The sequence below is a fragment of the Sycon ciliatum genome, chromosome 2 (assembly GCF_964019385.1).
Source record: "Sycon ciliatum chromosome 2, ocSycCili1.1, whole genome shotgun sequence".
Lineage (NCBI taxonomy): Eukaryota > Metazoa > Porifera > Calcarea > Leucosolenida > Sycettidae > Sycon > Sycon ciliatum.
In genome coordinates, this window is record NC_088644.1 from 2,175,556 (window position 1) to 2,198,636 (window position 23,081).

Consider the following 23,081-nt stretch of genomic DNA (forward strand, 5'->3'; position numbering starts at 1 on the left):
TACAATGTCCGCTTCGATAATTCTGCTGATTCCCGTACATTCGCTTCACCCAGGACACACTAGCTGCATACGTAGCTTCCTCGGAGCAATAAAAAAACCTTCTGATTCGGACCGGAAGGAGGAACGACACGATGGTACCAGTCGTCGAGTCATAGGCCACGAGTACGCTTCACAGCGGTGCGTCTCCTATTCTTCTTTACGTTGCAGGACACCAGCAGTCATCCTCCTGTATTGGCGTGGATCAGGACTATCTTGTCCTTGCTTTGACTCAATCCGTATTCCCCGGACCAGAACTTGCTGCTGTTCTCTGGACAAGCCAGTCAACACATTTGTTTTGGCTACCATTGTGGGCGAAAAAGTACAGCCAAGTTCCAGAGACTCCGTTGGCTGTTTGACACTGCCCTAGTTGGCACCAACTCTCTGTTCGGAATGTCTTCCTCACGGACCACGTCAGAAGCAGAAGGCTACCAGCGGATGACGGGAGCTGAACTACCCAGCTACACGATGCAGTATTTTCCGCCCTTGGACTCAAAACGTCCACAGCCGGCTACTGTACAGGGTAAGTGACGAAAGTCGAACGTTTTGCAACCTGTATTCTCTGCACATAATGCCTTGGGATTATGTGTTTCCGGTAGGCCTTGACAGATTATGCTAGCATAATTTTTCGCATAATTCCTGCCAAAATCGAATAATCGCATAATTCGAGGTAAATTGCATACGAATCGCATAAAATTGGAATAACCCGTCTGTTCGCATCAAATTCCATACAGTTGTATATGTTCTACAAGTACAAGTAGATGCACCAGGAAGGCGTAGGTTTACGACTCCCTTGATAACATGTCCAGTCCACTACAATCAGTGACCAGGGTGACGGTCGTAGCTAGGTCGGACGGTGCGTTGACCCCGTTGAATCTTTGCTACTACAGTACAACGCCCTGTACAAAAAATTCACCTGTTGTTTTGCACAGAACCATCATATACATTAGCAGCATATGTGAGCATAATGCGGCATAATATGATAACTTTTAGCATAAAAATAGCACACAAGCGGAAAAACCGTCAGAGATCAAATTCCATTACACAGTGTTTCACCGTTCAAGCAACGGATCATCAGATGATCCGTTGCTTGAACGGTGAAACACTGTGTAATGGAATTTGATCTCTGACGGTTTTTCCGCTTGTGTGTGATGAAGCTCTGCCTCGCTTGCATTGAGCACTCTCCGCAGTTTGAGACCATTCCCTTGTGTGCGTAAAAATAGCATAATTCTGCAATTTTCTCAGCAATGCGAAAAACATATTTTCACGAAAATATTAGCATAATCTGTCAAGGCCTAGTTTCCGGTATCGGATAAAAACTTGAGAATATTTTCCTGCTAGACATGGTTACTGCCCCGATATATTTTGCTTTGTAAATTTTCTAGTTTTGGTAGTCTAGACTGTATGGGACTCCATATGTGTGTTGTGTGTGTGTGTGTGTGTGTGTGTGTGTGTGTGTGTGTGTGTGTGTGTGTGAAATGGGCTGTGAATCACGGCATGGAACTACATCTAATCCCCGTCTGGCCAAGACAGTGTAAATGTTTATCATGCCTGTTAGAATGGACTGGGATGGAGAGCCAAGGATCAATTTATATCATTTTGTAGCAAGGAAAAGGACCAAGGCACTACAAGTTAAATTAGTATGTTGAAGCCCAACATATGATATGTTAGATTAACGGTCGTAATATGGTCTCAGGTATGTGGTTTGACTACTTTGTGGTGGTCGTGATCTAGTCACCTCCCACCGCTTTAGGAGCTGCATCTGCGCTTCGATCCTAGAGGGTGGTGGGCGTTCCTGCGGATGCGGAAAACTCGACCTCCAGCCGAGGGTCAGGCGAACGGAAAATAATTATAATTTTATGAAATTTTATATGTTTAATGTGGTGCTGCTTGAGTGATGGAGGTGTGTGTGTGTGTGTGTGTGCAGTTAGCGAATTCTAGTTGCACTACTGATACCTGTACAACGTATTAGGGAGCATCTCATAAGTTCGCACTTTTTTTGTTAACGTAACGCATTTCGAATAGACTTTACCCCCCTACCTCCCCCCCCCCCCTCTATTTGAACGTCTTATCGCACATTTTCCGTGTGGACCTAATAGTGTGCACGTCCATGCACATGACTTGTATGCCCATGGTATGCACATGAATGTCAACATGGTCAAAGTGAATGGCATACAGTACTGCATCTACTGAGCAGTGAGCACAAGAACAATGAATGATATGTACACGCACATAAACAGAGTTCCTCCACAACCACTGTGTACTGTAAAAGCTGGCCAGGTACACAGTTTGATGATGCTAGTGATGTGACACTTGACACCTCTGAGTAGCCTGTATGCAAGGCTGATCTCCAAACACAGGCACATAGATCTACACCTAAACACGCTCATTTGCTGAAGCGATCTAGCACTGCATGCACAGTATGTACAAATCCAGAAAATGTGCGAACTGTCATTTTTCTATTCGAAAAGGGCGTTACCCCCTACCTCCGTTTCGAAATGCGTTACGTTTAGAAAAAAAATGCGAACTTATGAAATGCTCCCTTCCATTTCAAGGTTGGGCAATATTAAAAGTAGTTGAGTGCATGAAACTAAATCAGCAGGAAAGCCCAACGGCATTGTATAAGGATTTAGTGAGCAGTTCATCGTCCTCTCCCCTCCCCTCCCCTTCCCCATCCTATGTTGTCATTTAACTTAGAACCTTCCAATTTGGAAGGCTGTTGGTGTGCGCATCCGAGGCGTGCTAGAGCTGATAGCCAGTTAGTTGTAGAACGTCAATACCATCGGTCATTGTCGTGCAAAGTTATCGCATGAGTGCATTGTTTAGTAACTGGTGGTGTTAGTGGACAGTATAGCGTAACTAAGTTCCTTGGTACTTTTTCTTTTCTATAAAATTAAAAAAAGAATTTGTCAGTGAATTTTTGGTATGTTCATGGCTGTGTATAACCAATCGAAAATGAAGTTCAAATTTTCCTTGCAGTATGACTTTGAATTTGGAATTCAACTTATGTATACAGTCGTGCAGTAAGTTTGAATAGGGTGGAAAGGTGGTAAATTATAGTTTGATACGATGAGAAGTTAGTTTGTCACTCATGGTAGGATTCTTAGGCTTAGCGAATCTTTGATGGAGAGACTGGGCTGGACAACGATAGGCATGGTACAAAGTCCACTATCCGACCTGCACTTTAATCTGATGTGGCAGCTAGCGGAATGTACATGTACATACTAGGGTATCAGACCTCAGCAGCTTAGCATGGCCAGTTACTATATCGGACCTTGACAGCCATGTAGAAAGAGGTCCTTGGCTACTTCAGAGAGCAGTGTGTACATGTACATTGTACATTCTGCTTCAACGGTACCTGTATGACACGTGTGCGTGCTTGCGTGCATGTGTGTATAATAATTATTATGTTCATGTGTGTGTGTGTGTGTGTGTGTGTGTGTGTGTGTGTGTGTGTGTGTGGTGTGTGTGTGTGTGTGTGTGTGTGTGTGTGTGTGGTGTGTGTGCATGTGTGTTTGTGTGCCCGTGTGCGTGCATGATCTGTGTGTGAGTGTGTGTGTGTGTACGTGTGTGTGCCCAAGCTGCCCAAGGAGGCAGTTTGGAATTTTTCTGCTCCTGACTTTTTCTTGTTTTTCGAGTACTTTTGGGCGAAAGAAAGGCCTTGAGGGTTGTCTCCAGGGCCAGTAACGTACACAGTGAGCTGCCGACGACGGGAGCCACGTAGCAGGAGGACGAGGCGAGTTTTTTTTGATACCGCCACCTCTTGCTGCGCCCGAAGTCGCCACTCGCGGTGGTGTGACGAGCCCCCGAGTGGAATATCTGCATCCAGCTCCGAAAAGCTATGAAGTACGTCAAGGAGAGGGAGAAGAGTGGGAGAGAGGGACGGCGCTGCTTGACGTTTGGGTCGTGGAATGTTCACTCCCTTGTGGAAAGGAGTGGCGGCGTAGCTACGGCGAGCGTTTCTGGCCGAGTAGCAGAGGACAAGAAATGTCGTCGTGTTGCTGCCGAGCTGCGCAGGTTGAGCGTGGCGGCGACTGGATTGCAGGAGACACACTGGTTCGGCGATGACATTTATGTCGTTGACGGTTTCACTATATTGTGTTCGGGTCGCCCCGTGCCTGGCGATGGAGCTCCGAGCAACAGACGAGGAGAAGGAGTCGCCCTGGCACTCAATAAATTTGCAACAGACGCGTGGAAGAATGGTGGTTCGGTCTGGCGGGCTGTGGGCCCTCGTCTTGTCACTGTACGTCTCAAATTCGCCCTGCTTGGGGGAGAAGTCGTATGGGTGACGGTAGTCAGTGCGTATGCTCCGACTTATGCAGCTCCGCGTGCCAGCAAAAATCCCAGCCCCCAGCAAAAATCAGTTTTACGAACAGTTGCAGGAGGTAATAGCTGGCGTTCCTGACAGGGACTGCTGTATTCTGCTTGGAGACTTCAACGCCCGTGTGGGTTCAGGAACAGCTGACGATGGCTGGAGTGGTGTGCGCGGCTTGCATGGTTTTGGACAGTTGAATTCCTCTGGAAATGAGCTACTGTCGTTTGCAGCAATAAATAATTTGTGGATCTGTAACACCTGGTTCCCCAAGCGGGATATCTTCAAGCGGACGTGGCAGCACCCTGGCTCTCTGCAGTGGCACTGCATCGACTATATCTTGATACGTCAGGATCATCGGCGATTTTGTAGGTACGTGCGCGTTGTTCGCGGTGCTGAGTGTGGCAGTGACCACCAGCTGCTTTGTATAATCTTTGAGTTCCCGCATCGCCCGGTGGGGGTTGCCCGACGTGGAGCGAGTCGGGGGCGCCGATTTAATGTCGGCAAGCTGCGGAGTAAGGCGGTGGCCGAGCATGATTAATATGATTCCTGCGCATCCACGTTACAAGACGTCAACGATGTGGGACGTCGTCCCCCGCGCTGCGTGACCACCGCGGACAAGTATCGTGCCGCTTTATCTGCTGGATTGCGAGATTGCTAGAGCAGCGATGGTAGCGTTGGGGAGAAGTGGACCCATGTGCGCAATACCGTGGTTGCCGCAGCCGCTGATGTATTGGGCCCGAGCGAACGCCGTCAGGCCGACTGGTATGATGACAACTCTGCAACCATACAGCCCCTTCTGCGCGCCCGCAATGAGTGCTACGCGGAGTGGCTTGCCCACGGTCAGCAGAGGGGCGACACGTATTGGGCCAGCTTCGGGGCTGCTCGATCGCAGGCGCACGCAGCCGTTGTAAATGCCAAAGAGGCTTGGATTTTGAATAAGGCACAGGAGGCGACAGAGGCGCGCTTCAACGGGGCAGTCGTCTGGAAATGCGTTCATGCTATCCACGCTGCATGTGAGGGATTAACTCCGTGCAAGACTTCCGCCATTAAGGACGAGAATGGAAACCTGTGCCAGTCGACTGAGGATCAATGCAAGCCGTTCCAGAGGCATTTCACATCCATGAACACAGCGGTCTCAGCCATGAGCAGACGGGGTAGTGGCTGGTCAGCTTCCCACACCACTGAAATACATTCCGCTTGGTTGCCAACTGTGGTGCTTCGATGTCTGTGATGTCGCGCCGTTGCCAGCGCACTCCGTCACTAGCAGATGACAGCTTCAAACCAAGGACAGTGGCTTCGTGAAGCTTCACAGCAGGCTTCGTAGGCAGACCGCAGGTCTCTAAGCAAGCAGACACAGACTCTGACTGCTCGGACGGAACAATGATGTCGTCGATAAAGTTATCAGCATCGGGAAACTCACGGATGGAGTATTTCACAATAGCATCCATCAGTTTTGGCGCCACACTAAGACCAAAGGCCATCCGCTCCATGCAGTAAGTCTTTCCCTGCCACACGATGGTCTGATACGGGAACAGACTTGGATGCAGTCGGACGTTCAAGTACGCTTTCCGGATATCCACTACTGACAGCTCCGTACTCTTAGAACGCCAATCTCTCAACTTCTCACCACAGACCGGAACGTCATTGCCAGGATGAGACAATACGTGATTGTTGAGAAGACGGAAATCCAGACAGGGCCTGACCGGTGTCGACGTCTTGTGTTCTTGGCAGGTTGCTAGCAGGGGCAACACAGCAGCTGGCTCACCATGGATAGCAGGGTCGTGAGGCACCATGAAGCCACGGTCAATCCACATGGCGATTTCATCACGAAACTTCTGCTCTTGCGATGGCGTCAACTTCCCACGGGAATACTCGCCAAGTCCACTGCCGATGGAAGAAGTAGGTTGCTGTCCGCCTTTCCATTTCCACTCGACTTCCCAATAGCCACGCTGCGGGTCAAAGACAGCAAGTTCACCGTCGTCCATACTAAGGCGCACAACGTTCTCGTCTTGCGTGACACCGGCATGACGGGACAGCTTGTTGGCAGCAGCTACTGGAGCAGTCGACAGTGTCGGTAGATCAGATTGCTGCGGACCAAAGCGCACACCACACAGCACATTGTCCACGTTGCTGTACTCCAAGTGTACACCTTGGTGAACCGAAATGATATTCAAGCCGATTATCATGTCTGCCATGACTGACGACAGGTGCTCGACTACAAGAAAGTCGGCCTTCGTCAGCGGCAGCTCAACAGCTTCATTGCTACGCTCGACTTCAACACAAACACGTCCCAGTATCTGCACTGCCTTACCACTAACATCCACAATTTGAGTGGCATCAGACATGATGTGCAGGTCCATGGCCGACGCTGCTGACGCTGCAATCAGAGAGTTGCTGGAGCAGGAGTCTACAGCTGCTGACAACCGATGCACATCATCAGCCTCACTCTGCCGTGCGTCCACATAAATACGTGGCAAGCTACACGGGGACGATGTGGCAGTCACGGCTAAACAAACACCAGTGTCAGCTCCTGACTTGGCCGCGCTGGTCGATTGCTTGCTACGCTTGGGGCAGTTGGCCAGCATGTGTCCCTTCTCTTTACAGTGAAAGCACTTGCCCTTCAATTGGGGACATAAACTACGTTTGTGCCCAGACTGCTTGCAGTGAAAACACAATACACTAGATGGAACAGCAGTGGACGAGGATCCCTTGTTACTACTGCTGGCAGCTGCTGATACAGAACTTGGAAACTGGCGCGTCACTCGTTGCGCAGACCGTAATGCCTTCACCTGATCCGCACACTGGCGAATCTTCAATGAGCTCGCCGCGTTCTGCAAACGAATCTGTCCGGCAAACTCCACAGGTAATCCGGACAGGAACTGCTGTTTTAGCACAGGGTCCTCACTGACCTCTGTATGGCCACTGCACCGCAACAGTCGGCGCAGATCCGCCATATAAACATGGACAGTCTCATCAGTTCTAAGCTGACGACGCACAAATTTGACATATGCTTCCTCCTTCGTGCTGCCAAATGCAGAACGCAACTGCTCATAAATCAATGTATCGTCCTTCCGCGACGAATCATCTATAGTCTGTTTCAAAAAGATTTACAATCAGGTTTGTGTCTTAAAAAGTATGAAGATAAGGGAAATTTGGACAACAAAGTACATAGAATGGCTTGTTAGGACACGGCAAATTGTTCTGTGAAGGTTTCGGAACAATGGGACCAACCGTTAAGGAGTTAGAATTTCGGCCAGGTTTCCGGCCTTTTCCCATGGTTTACAATTTGCCCAGGAAGCCAGTATCGATTTTTTATCAAAACCCACGATTTATCCTTTCCTTTTTGGCCTTGTGGTTATGAATGCTGTCTGCTGACCATGAAGTTGTGAGTTCAAATCCCAACCTATCCTCAAGTCAAACTTTTTTTTCATTGTTTTGGTGATCAAGCTGGTACAAGACAAAGAAGATGGCTGCACCAAACGACTTGTTGTTGGAGCTCGCGCTTCCTGCCGAACTGACTGACACTTGACTGGCTCACGCCATGTGAACACACCCACAACACTGCAATGGTGTGAGTGAATTATAATGGAAGTCATCGCGCTGTAGCTTTTTGAGATATATTTTAGTATTTCAAGATCGCCAATTTATTTGAATTTAGCAGTCAACGCCGTCTTCTATCAGCGTTCACAAGCGTCTGCTTTTCTCAAAATGTCGTCGAAGTCACACGGATAGCTTTGCCAAGTCATGGCCTTGGGAATGAGTCCGTGTCGATGTCGTTTTCGTCACACGGTGAGTAAATTGCATCGCAGCTCAAAGAAACTATTTTGGTCACAAAACGGACCCATGACTCCATTGTCGATACGAGGAAGAACTCGTTTGTTGTAAACCAGACGTACATGACTGTGTCAACGTGAGTGAGTTGTCATTTTTCCTGCTTTCGCGCGGAATATTTCTTCGAGTTCACAGTGAGTTTTTCCAGGCAGCGCTCGAGTGCTCATACGGTAAGACGCCAAACTCCGCGGGCGATCGCCAGGATTGTAAATCTTTTTGAAACGGACTGTAACTGAGACCATACTGTAAAAGCATGCTTGTCCAAGAATAGTGGTAAGTATTCAGCTCGCTTCTCCTTCGTCTGCCATCCTTGTATTTCGGCAACAACTTTAAATTTTGCCAGAAAAGTTTCAAAGTCCTCGCTCCGGCCGCCGCCAAAAGCTTTCAACAACGACAGACCGACAGAAGACGACATTCTCAGCAAGCGACACTAACACTAATCTAAGCCGGGTTTCGGTACCACTTTGTGGGAGAATTAGACTATTATTATTACATACCGAAGGTTTATACAATGAATAAGAACAAATGCAAAGGAGCCATCAGAACTACGCTCCTTTCCGCACAAAACAGCAAGAAAGAACTAAGGAACAAAAGAGATCGCGTGCCTTGCGCACGCAGGCACGACAGGCTAAATCAGGTACAGCAGAAGAGAATACGTCATGATGTACAAGAATGCATAAGTACTGACGCAAGTCAGTACGACGTAAGAAGAGCAGCATGAAGTAGTACACTGTACACATCAAGGGGGGGGGGTCATTCTACTTCAGTCCTGAACCCAGAGAGCTCGTACAACCCCGATATCATGGCTTGCGTTGAGCAGCGACCTGTAGTGTCGAGCCTTGAGGAACCACCAACCATGCATGAGATCTCCAAGGCCATTTCTCGACTTCGCAATGGCACCGCTGCTGGTTCATCGAGGATACAGCCAGAGTTGCTAAAGTTCGGTGACGAGGAGCTCAACAACAAGCTCATGGAGCTGTTTGGAGATGTGTGGCGAGATGGCTGCGTTCCGCGGGAGTGGGCGGATGCTACCCTCATCCCCATTCCAAAGAAGGGAGATTTGTCACAGTGCGACAATTGGCGGGGCATTGCGTTGCTGGATGTGGTCGGCAAGGTCTTGGCGAGTGTCCTTCAGAGAAGGCTGCAGGTATTCGCAGAGGAATTTCTCCCTGAGTCCCAGTGCAGGTTCCGGCGAGGGCGTGGCTGCTCTGACATGATCTTCACCGTCCGACAGCTCATGGAAAAGTCAATCGAACATCAGGCCAAGGGATTTTTTGTGTTTATCGACCTGAAGAAGGCCTATGATTCAGTGCCCAGGGGGTGTCTGTGGCAGGTCCTCGGCCGTGCGGGAGTACCAGAAAAGCTTATCAACATCATCCGGTCGTTCCACGACCCCATGTCAGCATCGGTGCAGTTCAACAACATATCAGACCCGTTCAGCATTGGCAATGGTCTTCGCCAGGGGTGCTCTATGGCGCCGGTCCTTTTTAATATCTTTATGTGGGCCGTGATGACCCAGTGGCAACACCGCGTCAGGAGAGTTGACGGGGTTGGCTTCGAGCTCCGCTCAGCATACAGCAGCGATCTATACCGTAAACCCCGCCATGGCAACCAACACCATTGCCTAACAGATTCCCAGTTTGCTGACGACTCTTGTCTCTTCGCTACGACTCGGTCTGGGGCGGGGCAGCATTGTGCTGTCTTCACGAGGTGGCGTCGGGATTCGGCTTGACCATCAGCGCAACGAAGACTCAGTTTGTAGTTGTTGGCCCCGGCATCACGCCTACTGACCGCGCTCCCCTCCAACTTGGTCAAGCGGAGGTGGAATGGGTACCGCATTTCAAATACCTCGGTTCTGTAGTGGACAGCGGTTGCCGTTCGTCCCGGGACATCGCCGCAAGGATTGCCCAAGCCTCCAGGGCCTGCGGTGCTCTTCGGAGGTCTGTATTCTACAATCCTCATCTGCTGATGCACACCAAGCGGTGCGTATTCAATGCTTGCATTCTGTCCCTGCTGTTGTATGGCTCTGAGTGCTGGACGCCCCTTCAACATGACCTACAGAAGCTCTCAACCTTCAGCATGAGGTGCATCCTATCCATCCTCGGGGTCTCTCGAAGCCGGATGTGGGATGAACACATCACCAACGAAGAGCTGCTGGTGCGCTGGGGAGACTCCGAGACGATTAAAGACAAAATTGCACATCGGCGGTTGGAGTGGTTGGGGCATGTGGCGCGGATGCCGGACAACCGCATCCCAAAACAGGTACTGTTTGGCTCCTTCTTGCAGCGTCGCCCAGCACATGGCCCACGCCGCAGATGAAAGGACTGTGCTGTCCGGGATCTACGTGCCCGTGGCGTGGAGGCATCGTGGTATGATGTTGCATGTGAGTCTCGCGCAGAGTGGCGCAGCACCTACCAAGAGCCTGACAATGTGCCTGAGCCTCCGCCCCGAGTGGTATGTACGGTATGCGGACGGGATTTTGCACGGAAAGGAGACATGGCTCGGCATAAGTGTCTGGAGGAGCGTGCGCGGCCTGTGTCTGAGCAGCGGGGCGCCAATCAGTGCGGGCGGTGTGGGCGGTGGCTGAGAAGCCGCGGTGGCTTGGTCCGGCATGTGTGTGCCTCAATGGTGGATGCCGCAGTGCCACCTGGAACTACCGGAACGTCGGCACCGGTGGAGGGATGTTGTGCCGCGCATTGTGACAGGTGTGGTCGCTGCTTTCGCGGTGTCCGGGGACGGGGAAGGCATCGCTGTTCAAGGGTGGCGCATAGACCAACAGCAGAGGAGCGCTCAGCCTTCCAGCACGTGTGCATATGCGGAAAGCGGATGCGACTACCCGTGCACCTGGAGCGTCATCGAGCGTCGTGTCCTCTCTCTCTCTTCTCAAGTTTCCCAGTGATGGGATCACGTGACCCTTTTTGCGGCAGTGACTCTACAGGACAGGACAGGACGTGTGTGTGAGCGCAGGGACCATCAATTTGATAAGTGTGTGCTGAGGGACAACTCACTATTGTAAACTAAACACACATCTACGGGGCAGGACCACTTCAGTCAGTGTTTTCAAGTATCAAACAATTGCTATCATTATCATTTGCACATTGTCAATTTCTGCTTTGTCCTGAAACACAGCATTCGATGGGACACATCAACAGGTACAGACAGGGCTGCAAGCTGCAGGGACATATGTCGATCCAGTACAGCCTGATCCCAACAATAGCTTGACACAGCCTATTGCGAGCCAATCGCAGCCTGTTGATCAGCAACACAGCCATATTGGACCACCGGTCAACACTGGTGACTTAAGAGGGAATAGCAGTAGTATTGAGGGACTTCAACGATCATCAATAATGGAGTCAGCAATGAGTCTCCCACCATTTCCTCAACCAACTATTGGTCTTATGTCATCACCAGCCCAAATTGCGAGTCCTGACGGCCACCAAATGAATCACCACGTCCATGCCACTGCTACCAGTGGTAATCAGACATTAGCAGCATACCTGCCATATAGTGTCCCAGCAATGCACGGCAGTATGGCCAGCTCTAAAAATCCTGTGGAAATGCACGCCGGCTTTCCACAGACCCCACTGAACAATCTAGCACAAGGCGTCGAGTATCAAGCGGACAACCCCTCTGCTCCTCCAGTGTTTGGCGGACATCCCAGAAGTCTGTGCGAATGGCGTGTGAACAGCGGTCTACAATTGTGTGGGTTGGCTTTCTATAGTGTCACCGAACTAGCGCAGCACATAACAAACGTTCATCTCCAGCAACAGGACACTACCGAACATCCCACACAGGAGGACGGCAATGTCTACATCTGCCACTGGGACCAGTGTACACGCACCAAAGGATTCAAAGCAAAATATTGGCTTGTCAACCATATACGAGTTCATACAGGTGAAAAACCCTTTGTCTGCGATCATCAAGACTGCACACGCAAAGCATTCGCAAGTTTCGCAAACCTGAAGAAACACTACAGAGTCCACACAAAGGAAAAGCCGGTTCCCTGCACCTTCCCGGACTGTAAGAAAAGATTCGCAGATTCCTCGAATCAAAAGAAGCACATGGTCGTGCACACGAAAGATAAACCCTACCGATGCAGGGCAGCAGGATGTACGAAGAGCTATACACACCCGAGCTCGCTTAAAAAGCACTCCAAACAGCATGATGCTCGAAATGCAGCCAATGGCGGTAGTGCTATTTCCAACAGTACCACGGACACCAGCGCAGAGAACAGTGGCTTGCCGTCTGCGGATGGTTCTATTGCTGCGGACGGAGAAAGTGATCATGGCAGTTCGATTTCATCTGATGGGGTACTTGAAGACCAGCACAACCACCATCAACAACAACAGGAAGAACAGCAGCAGCAGCAATACCAACATCAACAACAAGGTTTTGCACTTGTGACTTGCACGGGCCAGTGTCAGCCTGCACAGCCGCAACACTTACCACTGGGAACGTCCTCAAGCATGCTGACTGTGAATTCAACATCCACCTCATCTTTGCCTCAGTTACCTTATCATTTGCACTCTGCCCAGGCTACTGCTGGTAGTGATTTGGTCAACAGTGCACTGCCAACACCACCTGGACAGCCGTCTGGTAGCTATGCGGTGTTCAGTGAAGTATGATATGACAATGCCGGAAAGGGTGACCTAGTAGTGGCAAGCCTAGGCAGTAGAGCAACAAGAAATGATCCCTTGTCTACATGTTCCATACAGATATTCCCACAGCCGCCGCCGCCACCACAGCCAGAAGCAGCAGCAGCAACAGAAGCAACAACTGTGCCAGCAGCTGTGCCAGAACTGACTCAAAACAAACAGCTTGCTCAGCAGCAACATACTCACTTCCAATACCCGGCAGCACGTCAGCAGTTGCAGCAACAACCTCATCATTATCAACCAGAACAGCAGCTCCAGAAGCACGATCATCATCAGCAGAAGCATCAGCAGCAGCAACAGGAATCACATGACCAATGTCAGCAGTCGCAAATCTATCCAACTCACCGCCATCAGCTACCGACGCCCACACACACACAGCAGCAACAGCTATCGCTGGTGGCTCACACACCGCAGAACCAGTCATCACCTGTGTATAAGAAGCACAACCATCAGGCACAGCAGGAGTCGACATCACAACAGGAACGGGCACAGGAACCCTTGCCTCAGAATCAGCAACAGCAATACGCTCTCCCATCGCCGCTGCAGCAGAACTTTGCACAGCATTCGACAACTGCTCAGCCAACACTATTTCATGCAGGACAATTGCTGCACCCTGTACTGCCCTCGCATGACGCTTACTCTCTGTCAGCACAAATATACCTCCCCAAAAGGCATTACTAAGCAAACACACCTTACACGGCTTGAAAACACTGTTCTCATGAGCTGAACAACAGCCTTTCCAAAATGGCACTGCAGCCAGCTTCGTGAATGGATGTGATAAACACTGTCAATAAGGTCTTTAAGGCACATCATCACTTTCTACCAAACGTCTTTGTAATTGTTATCAAGATCTAGCTGACTCCTTAGTTTTACGGAGTTAGCGATTTTTTTATTATTATATCAAATTCAAAAAAAGAGGTATGAAAATTACCCTGTCCAACGCTGAATGTTTTTGAGCTTATTTCATTAGAGATGGAGCTGGTATATTGCTTATCAGGCTGTGGAACTTGTCAATCAGACGACTGACACATTTGTAGAAGTTCCTTTTTCAAATGTCTCGTCAATTTCATTTTCCGCATGTTGTCTTTACTAACATTACCCATGATGCTGGCCACATGTATAGCGTCAGTAGAATTGCAGCTCAACATCCTAATCAGCACTGCCTTCAGTCTTGTTTCTACCCACTCACTGTCAAGATAGGGTATTTCCCATCCAATTATTAACCATAGTAACCGTGTCTTTTTAGTTCACTTTTTCGGCTGATCTGCTCATCCCGCAGAAATGTGTCAATACTAGACACCCTTAGCAAAAAACGTTATGTTGTAACGGTATTATCGTAAGGGGGAAAATACCGTGATTTGGGTTCGACCTTTAGCAAGATGCACGCTATTTTTAGTACGCTGTTGCCACGAGAGTAGCTTCGATTTCGCGCGGTACAACCATTTTTGTCACCATATACGCGATACAAGTTGAAATGCGTACGGACTATGCAATATTTGGCCAAAACACGTACCGTTGGTCACAACGATAAATCAGCCCCCATAACGTTTATACGCTGCAGCTTCAACGCTATTTGGGTGATCAAGGTACGAGTACCGTAAAAAATAGCGTTACCGTTGTTTGCTAAGGGTGTCTACTAATGCTGGCCTTACAGATTCTACAACTGCTGAAGAAAGTCTTGTCTTATGCGCTGAGTTTTCAACACTCGTAATTATCGTATCTGTTTTCAAAATAATGAGATGGTGTCTTCCTCTTATTCAAATGGTAATTTGTGTTGGAGTACTTGAAGTACACACGTGCAAACTCAGCACAGAAAACAATACTCGATAATGACGTATTCGTCGGCAAAATCGTTAGAAAGCAGCTAGAGACGCTTCTTTTGAAGTCATTCTTGGCTAGACTGATAAAGCACGAGACAGGAAGTTAGTGGTACTATGCCTTGCACATTCCAGTACATCATGTATGCATGTTCCATTTGTAGTTATAATTACAAGATGGTGGAAAAAGCTAGGTGTCTGGAGATTTAGTAGTTTATAAGTTATAACTACAATCATGTTGTCATGCTCCTACCTCCGAAAGGATGGTAAATTGTGCTTCAAATTTTCAACCACCAAATTATGCCAATAATTATGCCAACATAATCCGCCTGTGCCTATCCATGGTCGCTGATCTGGGCGAGACTGGTGTGTACGTCGTGGTGCGAAGTAAGTAAAGTACAAGTGTGCTGTGTTGATAACGCCAGTGCGACCGGACGTCTCACATTGATAGCTGCGGAAATTCCTCAGCTGGTGGCAAAAGCTGCATTGAGCCCTGGGCTTCTTTCAGTGCGACGACGCGATCAGGGTTCCAGTTCCAGCGCCAAGTTTCGACGTGTTGCTAGGGTGTTGGTGCTTGTGGTGGGCATGCAAGTTTGCTGAAATTGCATCCATTGGTTTCAGAAACAGCTCAAAAGTTGCTAATATCGCAACCCCAAATGAGCGAGTTCTGGTGCATGATGACACCAATAATAACCAAAAATGGAGCGGAAATAGACAACACTGTGGCACAGTACCACTGCGTGAGTTATAGGGAAATGAACAGACTTGGAATAAGTCATTGCCCTTCTTGTTAAACCTTCGCACAGCATTCATGACATAGCGGCATGCTCAGGGCTGCCACATACACGTACATGTATATTTGTATGTACAGTAAGATCAGGCGTAGAAGTCACTTCGGCAAAGAACACTTTTTTTAACTGAATATCACAGAACCATCAGACTTACATGACTTAGGCTGGAAAATGGGTAAATTCAGGCTAGATTTGCAGATTTTTGAAAGAACGCACGTACCATTTTCTGCATGTTTTCCAAGTGGTGTAATCGCATTTTATGTCCATGATCGTGGAATAAGAACAAAACGATTAACGCCGTTCAACATTTTAGAAAAATTCTAGGCTGTGCCTTAAGCTCATGCGTTCTTTGGCGCCCGATCCTACTGTTCTTCGTGAAGTACACTGTTCATGATGATTTGATGCTTAGCGATTCTTGTTGAAGCGGAGCATCACGGACACACTTCATTGGTCTCTACCAGGGTCATTTAACCATGATAATGAAGAAGACTTGGGAGCGAAGGCGATGGAGGTGTGAACCACGAAGGGGTCTTGTCCAGGAAATCGACCATTGTCGATCAAGCGTCATTTTTCGGGCAGTGCTGTAGTTGTCGCGAGTGGTATACTGGCGATGTATTCTCTATTTTGTCACGTGGTATGGATATGTTACATCTATTCTTGCCCTGCTACATGTAGAAGCTTTGTACAATCATGTAGATCTACCAGGGAGTCGTATATTATTATTATTATTATTACACAAGAAAGAGTTTGGAGGCTTTGTTACAACTCTGAGTTTCACGTATTACTACGATCACCAGGCAACTGATGGATCCAAAACAGGCAGCCAGAACATAAGGGGGAGCAAGGTGGGAATTATTATTATTATTATTATTATAGACAACACCTCATGGCATGAAAAGAAAATCAGCCAGTACGGGAGATGTGGGTGTTAACCAACCATGGTGAATAAAAGAAGAAAATAAGAAAAGTAATTGTCAAGACGGAGAAGCATGGGAGGGACAGGTGATGGTGAATCTAGTGAGCAGATTTAAATGCGTCCAGGGTACTGGCATTGCGCGTAGTAGCGGGCAGCGCAAGCCAAGCAGAGTAGGCAAAAAAGACTGGAGAGTGTACAAGGGAGGACGTTTTAGCCAAGGGGAGGGCAACAGAGCATCTTGTCTGGGAGCCATCTGTGATTCGGAACCAGTTATACACGTTAAGATGAGGAGGATGTAGAGCTAGTTTAAATTTATGAGCAAATGTGCAAATTAATTTTTGACGGTGGGTTGACAGTGGGCAAGCATTTGCAAGGACATACAGGGAAGCAGAAGAGTAGAGAGGGGGTAGACTAAACAGGATACGAAGACGTTTTTTATGGTGGATTTCGAGACGCTCAGCGAGAACAGAGGACAAGCCACACCAGCTAACAGCAGCGTACATGAAAAGAGGCAGGATTAGGCCTCGACCAAATTTGCTTGCGCATATTTCCGCACATTTTGTGAGACAGTTCATATATGGCATATTGAGCGGAAAAGGGAATATTGGAATGAAGCCAGCATATAATTCAAATATTCTGAAGACAATGAGGACAAAACATTCATATTATGGACAAAATGCGTTCAGAAATGCCTTTTATGGATGAATTTGGAATGGTCGAGGCGTTTGCTACATTTCCACATGGATGAACACTATCGCTACGGTTGCTGGGGAGTGGGGACACACCCCAGCCATACTATTCCGCATGTGTTTTGATTTGCACCATAAGCATGATAAGTTATTGATAACCGTGAAGCCAATGAATACTCCAAGGTTGTAATTTTACTGAAATGATCTGAAATGATCTACACTTTCTGCTTATGTCGAGCATATTTTGGCATATCTTTTTGCATATCTTGCTAAGCCTTTGGCATATTATGGACGTTTTCCCTGATATGCGACGAGCATAATATGCTCTTTTTTTTAGCATATTTGGTCGAGGCCTAGGCAGGATATACAGTTTGTAAAACAAATTTTTGCATTTGACAGGAAGATGGAAACAATGGGGACGTATAACACCTAGGGCAGAGCTTGAACGGCTGCAAAGAGCATCAATATGGTAAGACCAAGAGAGACGATCATCAAGCATTATTCCCAGGTGTTTATGGTTGGAAACAACCTTTATGGGTTCTGGGAAATCAGGATGGTGTAAAAGTGACATGGATGAGATTGGAGGAAGGAACATTATTTTGGTTTTAGTCAGGTTGGGTCTAAGTCGCCATGTTTGCATCCAGCGTAGGACACTGCATATCTGAGCCGACACTCGAGGTACAAGAGCCGCTGAGGACGAGGATGCTGACAGTAGGGTTCAGTGTCTGCTCTAGGATTGTAGGACAGCCGGGTACACGTGTACCTGGCGCAACCATTTCAACCGGGTCGGAGCCGGGTACACATGTACCTGGCGCTGTCTCACCAGCCGAGTCACATGCTTTAATAACTGGTTGGTTGGTTTATTTTAATTCGGACAATAAACGAGAACTAGGCCCAATGATATAAAGGCGAATGGATAAGCCGCATTTAGAAAAGAGAGGACAGGAAAATTACGAAAGAAGAAGAAGTACTGGAGTCTGACACATACAAGCCATGTAGTCAGTCCTTTCAAAGTTCGAAAGTGTAAAGTACCAACCGGGTCACAGGTGACCCGGTACTATATTTTCAACCGGGTTCAAGCGCCGCCCAACCGGGTGGATTACCCGGCTCACCCGGCGCTGGAGCAGACACTGGGGTTGTATCATCAGCAAATAACGAGACACCTGGGTCTATAGAGGATATACGTGTACATGTACGACTTCCTGATTTGTACAATACATCCGATGTAATTATCACTCTCTTAGTATTGACTCCCATTGATTTTCGCTATACCTAAGCAGTCAAATATTCCTGCATAGTTCACTCCTTAGGGCTATATTGACTGCATATTTGACTGCTTATGGGTTACGGTGCCTAGTGCAGCATCGTCACTACATGAGTAGGTGATGATGCAATGGTTGTGCAATCATAAAGTCGGGATTCATGAGGTTTTCGTTCTGGAATTTGAAATACGGACTGTTTGTCGTGATAAATCTAATATTGACTTCGTACTTGGTCAGCATAGGAAATAAAAACCTCGTAAAAGACCTCGGCTTTCATTTCCTATACTGACCTCGTACTCAGTCAAAATTAGGTACATAAGGCCGTGGTAAAAATTATCTTTGATTCTCAAGTACGCACGCACCGATTTTTGGCGGCGCATCAACGATTTTTTTATTTCTATGCGTGCATACATGTATGCGCGCATGAAAATGGTCAATGCGAAAGGCATGAATCAGGGAGTAGTAAAATACCGGTATTTTTCTACTCCCTGGCCTGAATACAGTCATGAACATGTGACCATGTACATAATGTGTGACCCTATCTTTGGAAATACAAAAATAATTGTGGGAAATAAAATTTAAAAAAACGCTCGCACGCACCGATTTTCACAGGCTCATGACCTGAGAATGAACTTTATTCCCGTAGGTATGCAAAAGACGTTACTTCCGTAATAGGGAGGACCCAAAATATGCTCAAAAATTTCGCATATTATGCTTTTCGCATGTAGGCCACTTGCTTCAAAATATGCTTCGAAATCACACAAAATCAGAAAAATATGCTCGAAATATGCTCGAAATATGAACTGATATCAGTGATAATTATGCGAATTCTTTGCACCTTGTAGCAAAATATGCTACATTTGGTACAATATTTATGCTAGATTTGCTACTTTATGCGACCTTGAGTCGCGGACACTCTCTTCTAGTTCTCGGGTCAAAATTTTCGCCCCGTGTTTGGATGAGCATTTTTCCTTCCGGGCTAAGTTTGGAAGTGTTAGGGTGGAAATGACTCGCAAATATCATGAATAGATCTTATGAGATTGAAAAACACACTTACCCAAAGCAGCTTTGGTGTTGCTTGTGGAAGCAAGGAGGCCAGGGTGTTGAGCATAAAATTCTCCATCCCACACTGCTGACACGGAATGACAAGTACGCTGCCCAGGCCGTACCTCTTCTCTTCAACGCAATCAATGAGCGCCAGAGGTTTGCCACATCCAGGATTCTGGCACGCAGACAATCCCACAGCCAGATACCTGAGATAAAGGATTCGTCCACCGTGAAGAGGGGCACTGAACGACCTCTTCGCGGGAGTCGAATCCAGTGGCGTTGGTGGTGGAGATCGCCCTTTCCGTTTTTCAGGAACTCGATCGATCGTTTGAGCTTGCGTAGCGTCCCCTCCTCGGCTTCTTGAATCGTCCAGTACGCAGAATGCGAGGCCGCGTCGTGGATGACTGACAGATTACTCTCCCGCGTCTTCATCTCCACGACACGTCGGCAGGAGAACCAAGCTATTCAAAACCGCCGATGTCAAAACAAATCCGCATCACGGTCCACTAGTGGCTGAGCTTCTTCCTCAAATCGTGTCTCGACTCCAGCACGCGCTGCGAAGTCATGGTCAAACTGTGTATGATCGCGTCCCATTTTTCCACTCCGAAAGGCATTCTTTTTCAGAAAAAATTCGGAAATCCAACATGGCGCTAACCGTCGCGAACCCCAAAAATCACCTCCACCAGGGAGTCGTATAGACCCGGGAGGCGACACGAGGCCTTCCGGGCCGACTATGATTGACTCGCGGCACTTTCTCCCACTTTTCCCTCAGATATCCCCGGTGCGTGCCCTGAGTTATAAACCAACTACTCCGCGTACTTATGCCATGGGAGTGCACTCCTTGGGGAACGGACTCGTGCAGGATCGATAGGATCGTGGGAAATCGTAGCTCGAAAAGAAGAAGAAGAATGAACTACATGTACTTAGTTGCATTTGATGATCGTGATGGAGGCAGAGAGTGCTGCTGATCGCGATCCAGATCCGGGTCAAGAATCACCTCCTGATCCTAAGGAAACCTCAGCTGACGTAGATCTACGTTCTCTTCGCGTGAACGCTCAGTCTGTGTTGGCTTGGGCCACAGGTATGGTTTGAATTCTAATTTTCTATGTTATTATATTTTTCAATTTGTCTTGAAACTTTCAACCTTGCTACTTAGCGGCTTCTGATCTGGTGCACGTACTGCAGAAAAAGTTGCGAATATTCATGAATTGGAAGAAATACTTGTGGGTTGATAGAGTGCAGGACTTGTTCAATGGTTTCTACAGAGCGTTCCGAATCCCAGCCGCTAAAGACCCACAGAAGGCAAGAAACTTGCGTTGCAAAGCTGCTGTCCCGCCTGACTGCGGAGAAAGAAGACTCGTTTATGGTTGTTCTACAGCCGCTGCTGACGTCCATCAGCTCTGTCCTGCTCCCAGCAGCAGATAAGCCTGGATTTCAATGAGTCGTGTCCCAACTCCGGTGTGAACGATTTCCTGACGTCAAGACGAAGTGGGGTCAAGTCATGGGTGTTGCAAGGAAGCTGTCACAAGATGATCCGGTATTGAACGGTAGGTTTTGTAAAGCTGCTCTAGCATTTGGATACTATAAATTATAACATTAAATTATTACTTGTATTCACGAAGCCATGCCCTAGACGTGTGACATAGCGTGCGTCCATGTGTATGTGTGTGCGTGCGTGTGTATATTGTGTGCGCGCTTGTGCATGTCGTAAAATCCCGCCAGAGCACCCCTACCTCCGCAACCATTCGAGTAGATCCATTTGGGGAGGGGCGGATGGGCGAGTCCTGCTTGCCGCATTCAGTACTACATGAAAAAGTACTCACCCTACGAAAACTGGGCGTGCGTCTCGTACACCCAACAAAAGTCAAGAGCTGGGAGTCGTACAAACCCATCAAAACCCTAGGGTGTGTGCGCTCTCTGGTCAAGAGGGTGGGAACTGTTGCGTACATTTCCAACCAGGTCGAGGACGCGTCTGCAGTACAGTACGACCTCACACTTCACATAGGCATACGAGGATACAACTCTATTGATAGATAAGATAACGTGCTAGTAGATCTCTGCCATGCCAAAGTTGCATTCAGTAGAGGTAGTAGGCGTGTTTGCCATTGGCTCACGGCACTTGTAGCAGCTGATCGGACGATGCAAATGGACTCCCAGTCCACATTAGCTGGTTCTTGAGATGCTTCCGAAAATATACCATGGCACGCACTTTCCACTGTTTTTACATAGGGCCGGAAGTGTGTTGTCCTGAGCTTGCCACGATACTTTCCGATCTGTCCATCTTCTCTCTTTGTTAAGTTGGAATTATTTGAAGAGCTGATGGCTGGTAACTTGCTGGTCAGCTGGTAGGAATACGTTTGCAAGTGTTGCTGCTGATTTGTACATTGAATTGCCGGAGTGACGTGGCCTTGAGTAGTCTTCCCCAGCAATGAACTGAAGAGTAGCATGCGTATTGAATTCTCTTGTTGCCGGTTCATCGGTCCCTCTCCATGACACCAGACTAGACTGAATTACTGGCATCCCTTCATCGGCCTGCTTTTCGCCTCGAACTTCACGAGTCTTGAAATCTGGACCCAAAATAATAAAAGTGGGACTCAATTGCGCAGTTCAGACGATAAATTGATGCAATAAGGGGTCATCGCAAAAGTGTTTAGTCATCCCTGAAAAAAACATCATTCATTTCGTACTCGGACCCCCTCTCCACCCTCCGAAATGAATGGATGACGAAAATCGCATGCATATACATGTGTATGCATAGCGTCAGTCAACAGAAATTTTAGCTCCCCCCCCCCCCCCCCCCCCCCCCTGGAACGATCTTCGTTTCAGGGACGACCAAAAACTTGTGTGACCACTGACTTTCTTTCTCTGCTATCAAGCAGTATGCAGTATTTGTAACAGTAATTACTTGTCTGTGTCATGTGCATGCATTGTCTTATTTCCTTTTGAAGGCTACAGCACAACCGAGAGAACGAAATGTACGTCGCAATCAAGCTATGTCATTGCCATCTTCTATGTGCCATGCGTTACCTGATGTGCCAGCCTTCTATGTCGGATACCGCTAACCATGCATCGACTAGGCGCCAGGCGCGAACTGATGGTGGTGGTAGTGGTGGGGATGAGAAGGAGAGCTCTGTGCAAGAATAACTTTGCAGTTTAGAGAGCGTGTCTGGGCAGGCGTGTATTTACCGCCATATTGCCAGGTGTGTATTTACCACCGTATTAATCAACCATGCGCTACCTGATGTACCAGCATGCTATATCGGACACCACTCACCCTGCATCGACTAGGCGCCAGATGCGAACTGATGATGGTGGTGGTGGGAAGGAGAGCTCTGTGCCAGAGTAACTTTTTCAGTTTAGAGAGCGTGTGTGGACAGGTGTGTATTTACCGCCGAATGAATCCACCACAGTACGATCAGCTGACGTTATAACTTATAAGGATGATCTCGTGCAGCGATATGATGATATTTTTTCAGTCTTTTCTAAGGACTCTCCACTGCGTTTTCGTTCCACTCGAATATGGAAAACGCGGAAGGTTGTTAGCACTGTGTTGAGGCAGCTATTGTTGACTTTATTCGGAATTAATTCTGTTGTATTTGCACACATTCCTGAGTGCATTGTATTAGCATCCAATGTGTGTTATCTGTGCGAGCTTCTAACCTTGTGAACATTCACCGAAGGTTTGGTTGGTGGCGCACAAGATCTTACGGGATGGCTCTTGC

The 23,081-nt window shown here is 48.0% G+C and overlaps 1 protein-coding gene and 1 long non-coding RNA gene across 2 annotated transcripts; both read left to right on the forward strand.

Annotated features, from left to right (window-relative positions):
- On the forward strand, window positions 1–12,916 carry LOC135810702 (pair-rule protein odd-paired-like). The gene is made up of 2 exons (XM_065324187.1): window positions 1–559; window positions 11,312–12,916. The coding sequence occupies exons 1-2, from the start codon at window positions 430–432 to the stop codon at window positions 12,805–12,807; spliced, it is 1,626 nt and encodes a 541-aa protein (XP_065180259.1). The 5' UTR covers window positions 1–429; the 3' UTR covers window positions 12,808–12,916.
- A 7,371-nt stretch (window positions 12,917–20,287) lies between these two features.
- On the forward strand, window positions 20,288–22,746 carry LOC135810703 (uncharacterized). The gene is made up of 3 exons (XR_010552334.1): window positions 20,288–20,440; window positions 20,625–20,906; window positions 22,308–22,746. It is a non-coding gene; the product is annotated as an uncharacterized LOC135810703 (long non-coding RNA).
- Window positions 22,747–23,081: the final 335 nt, after the last annotated feature.

Bases quoted from the DNA above. Each gene is read 5' to 3' on its own strand.
- LOC135810702 (XM_065324187.1), top strand. From the start codon at position 430: ATGTCTTCCTCACGGACCACGTCAGAAGCAGAAGGCTACCAGCGGATG. The intron at 560-11,311 runs GTAAGTGACGAA...CCTGAAACACAG, and splicing joins ACAGCCGGCTACTGTACAGG to CATTCGATGGGACACATCAA.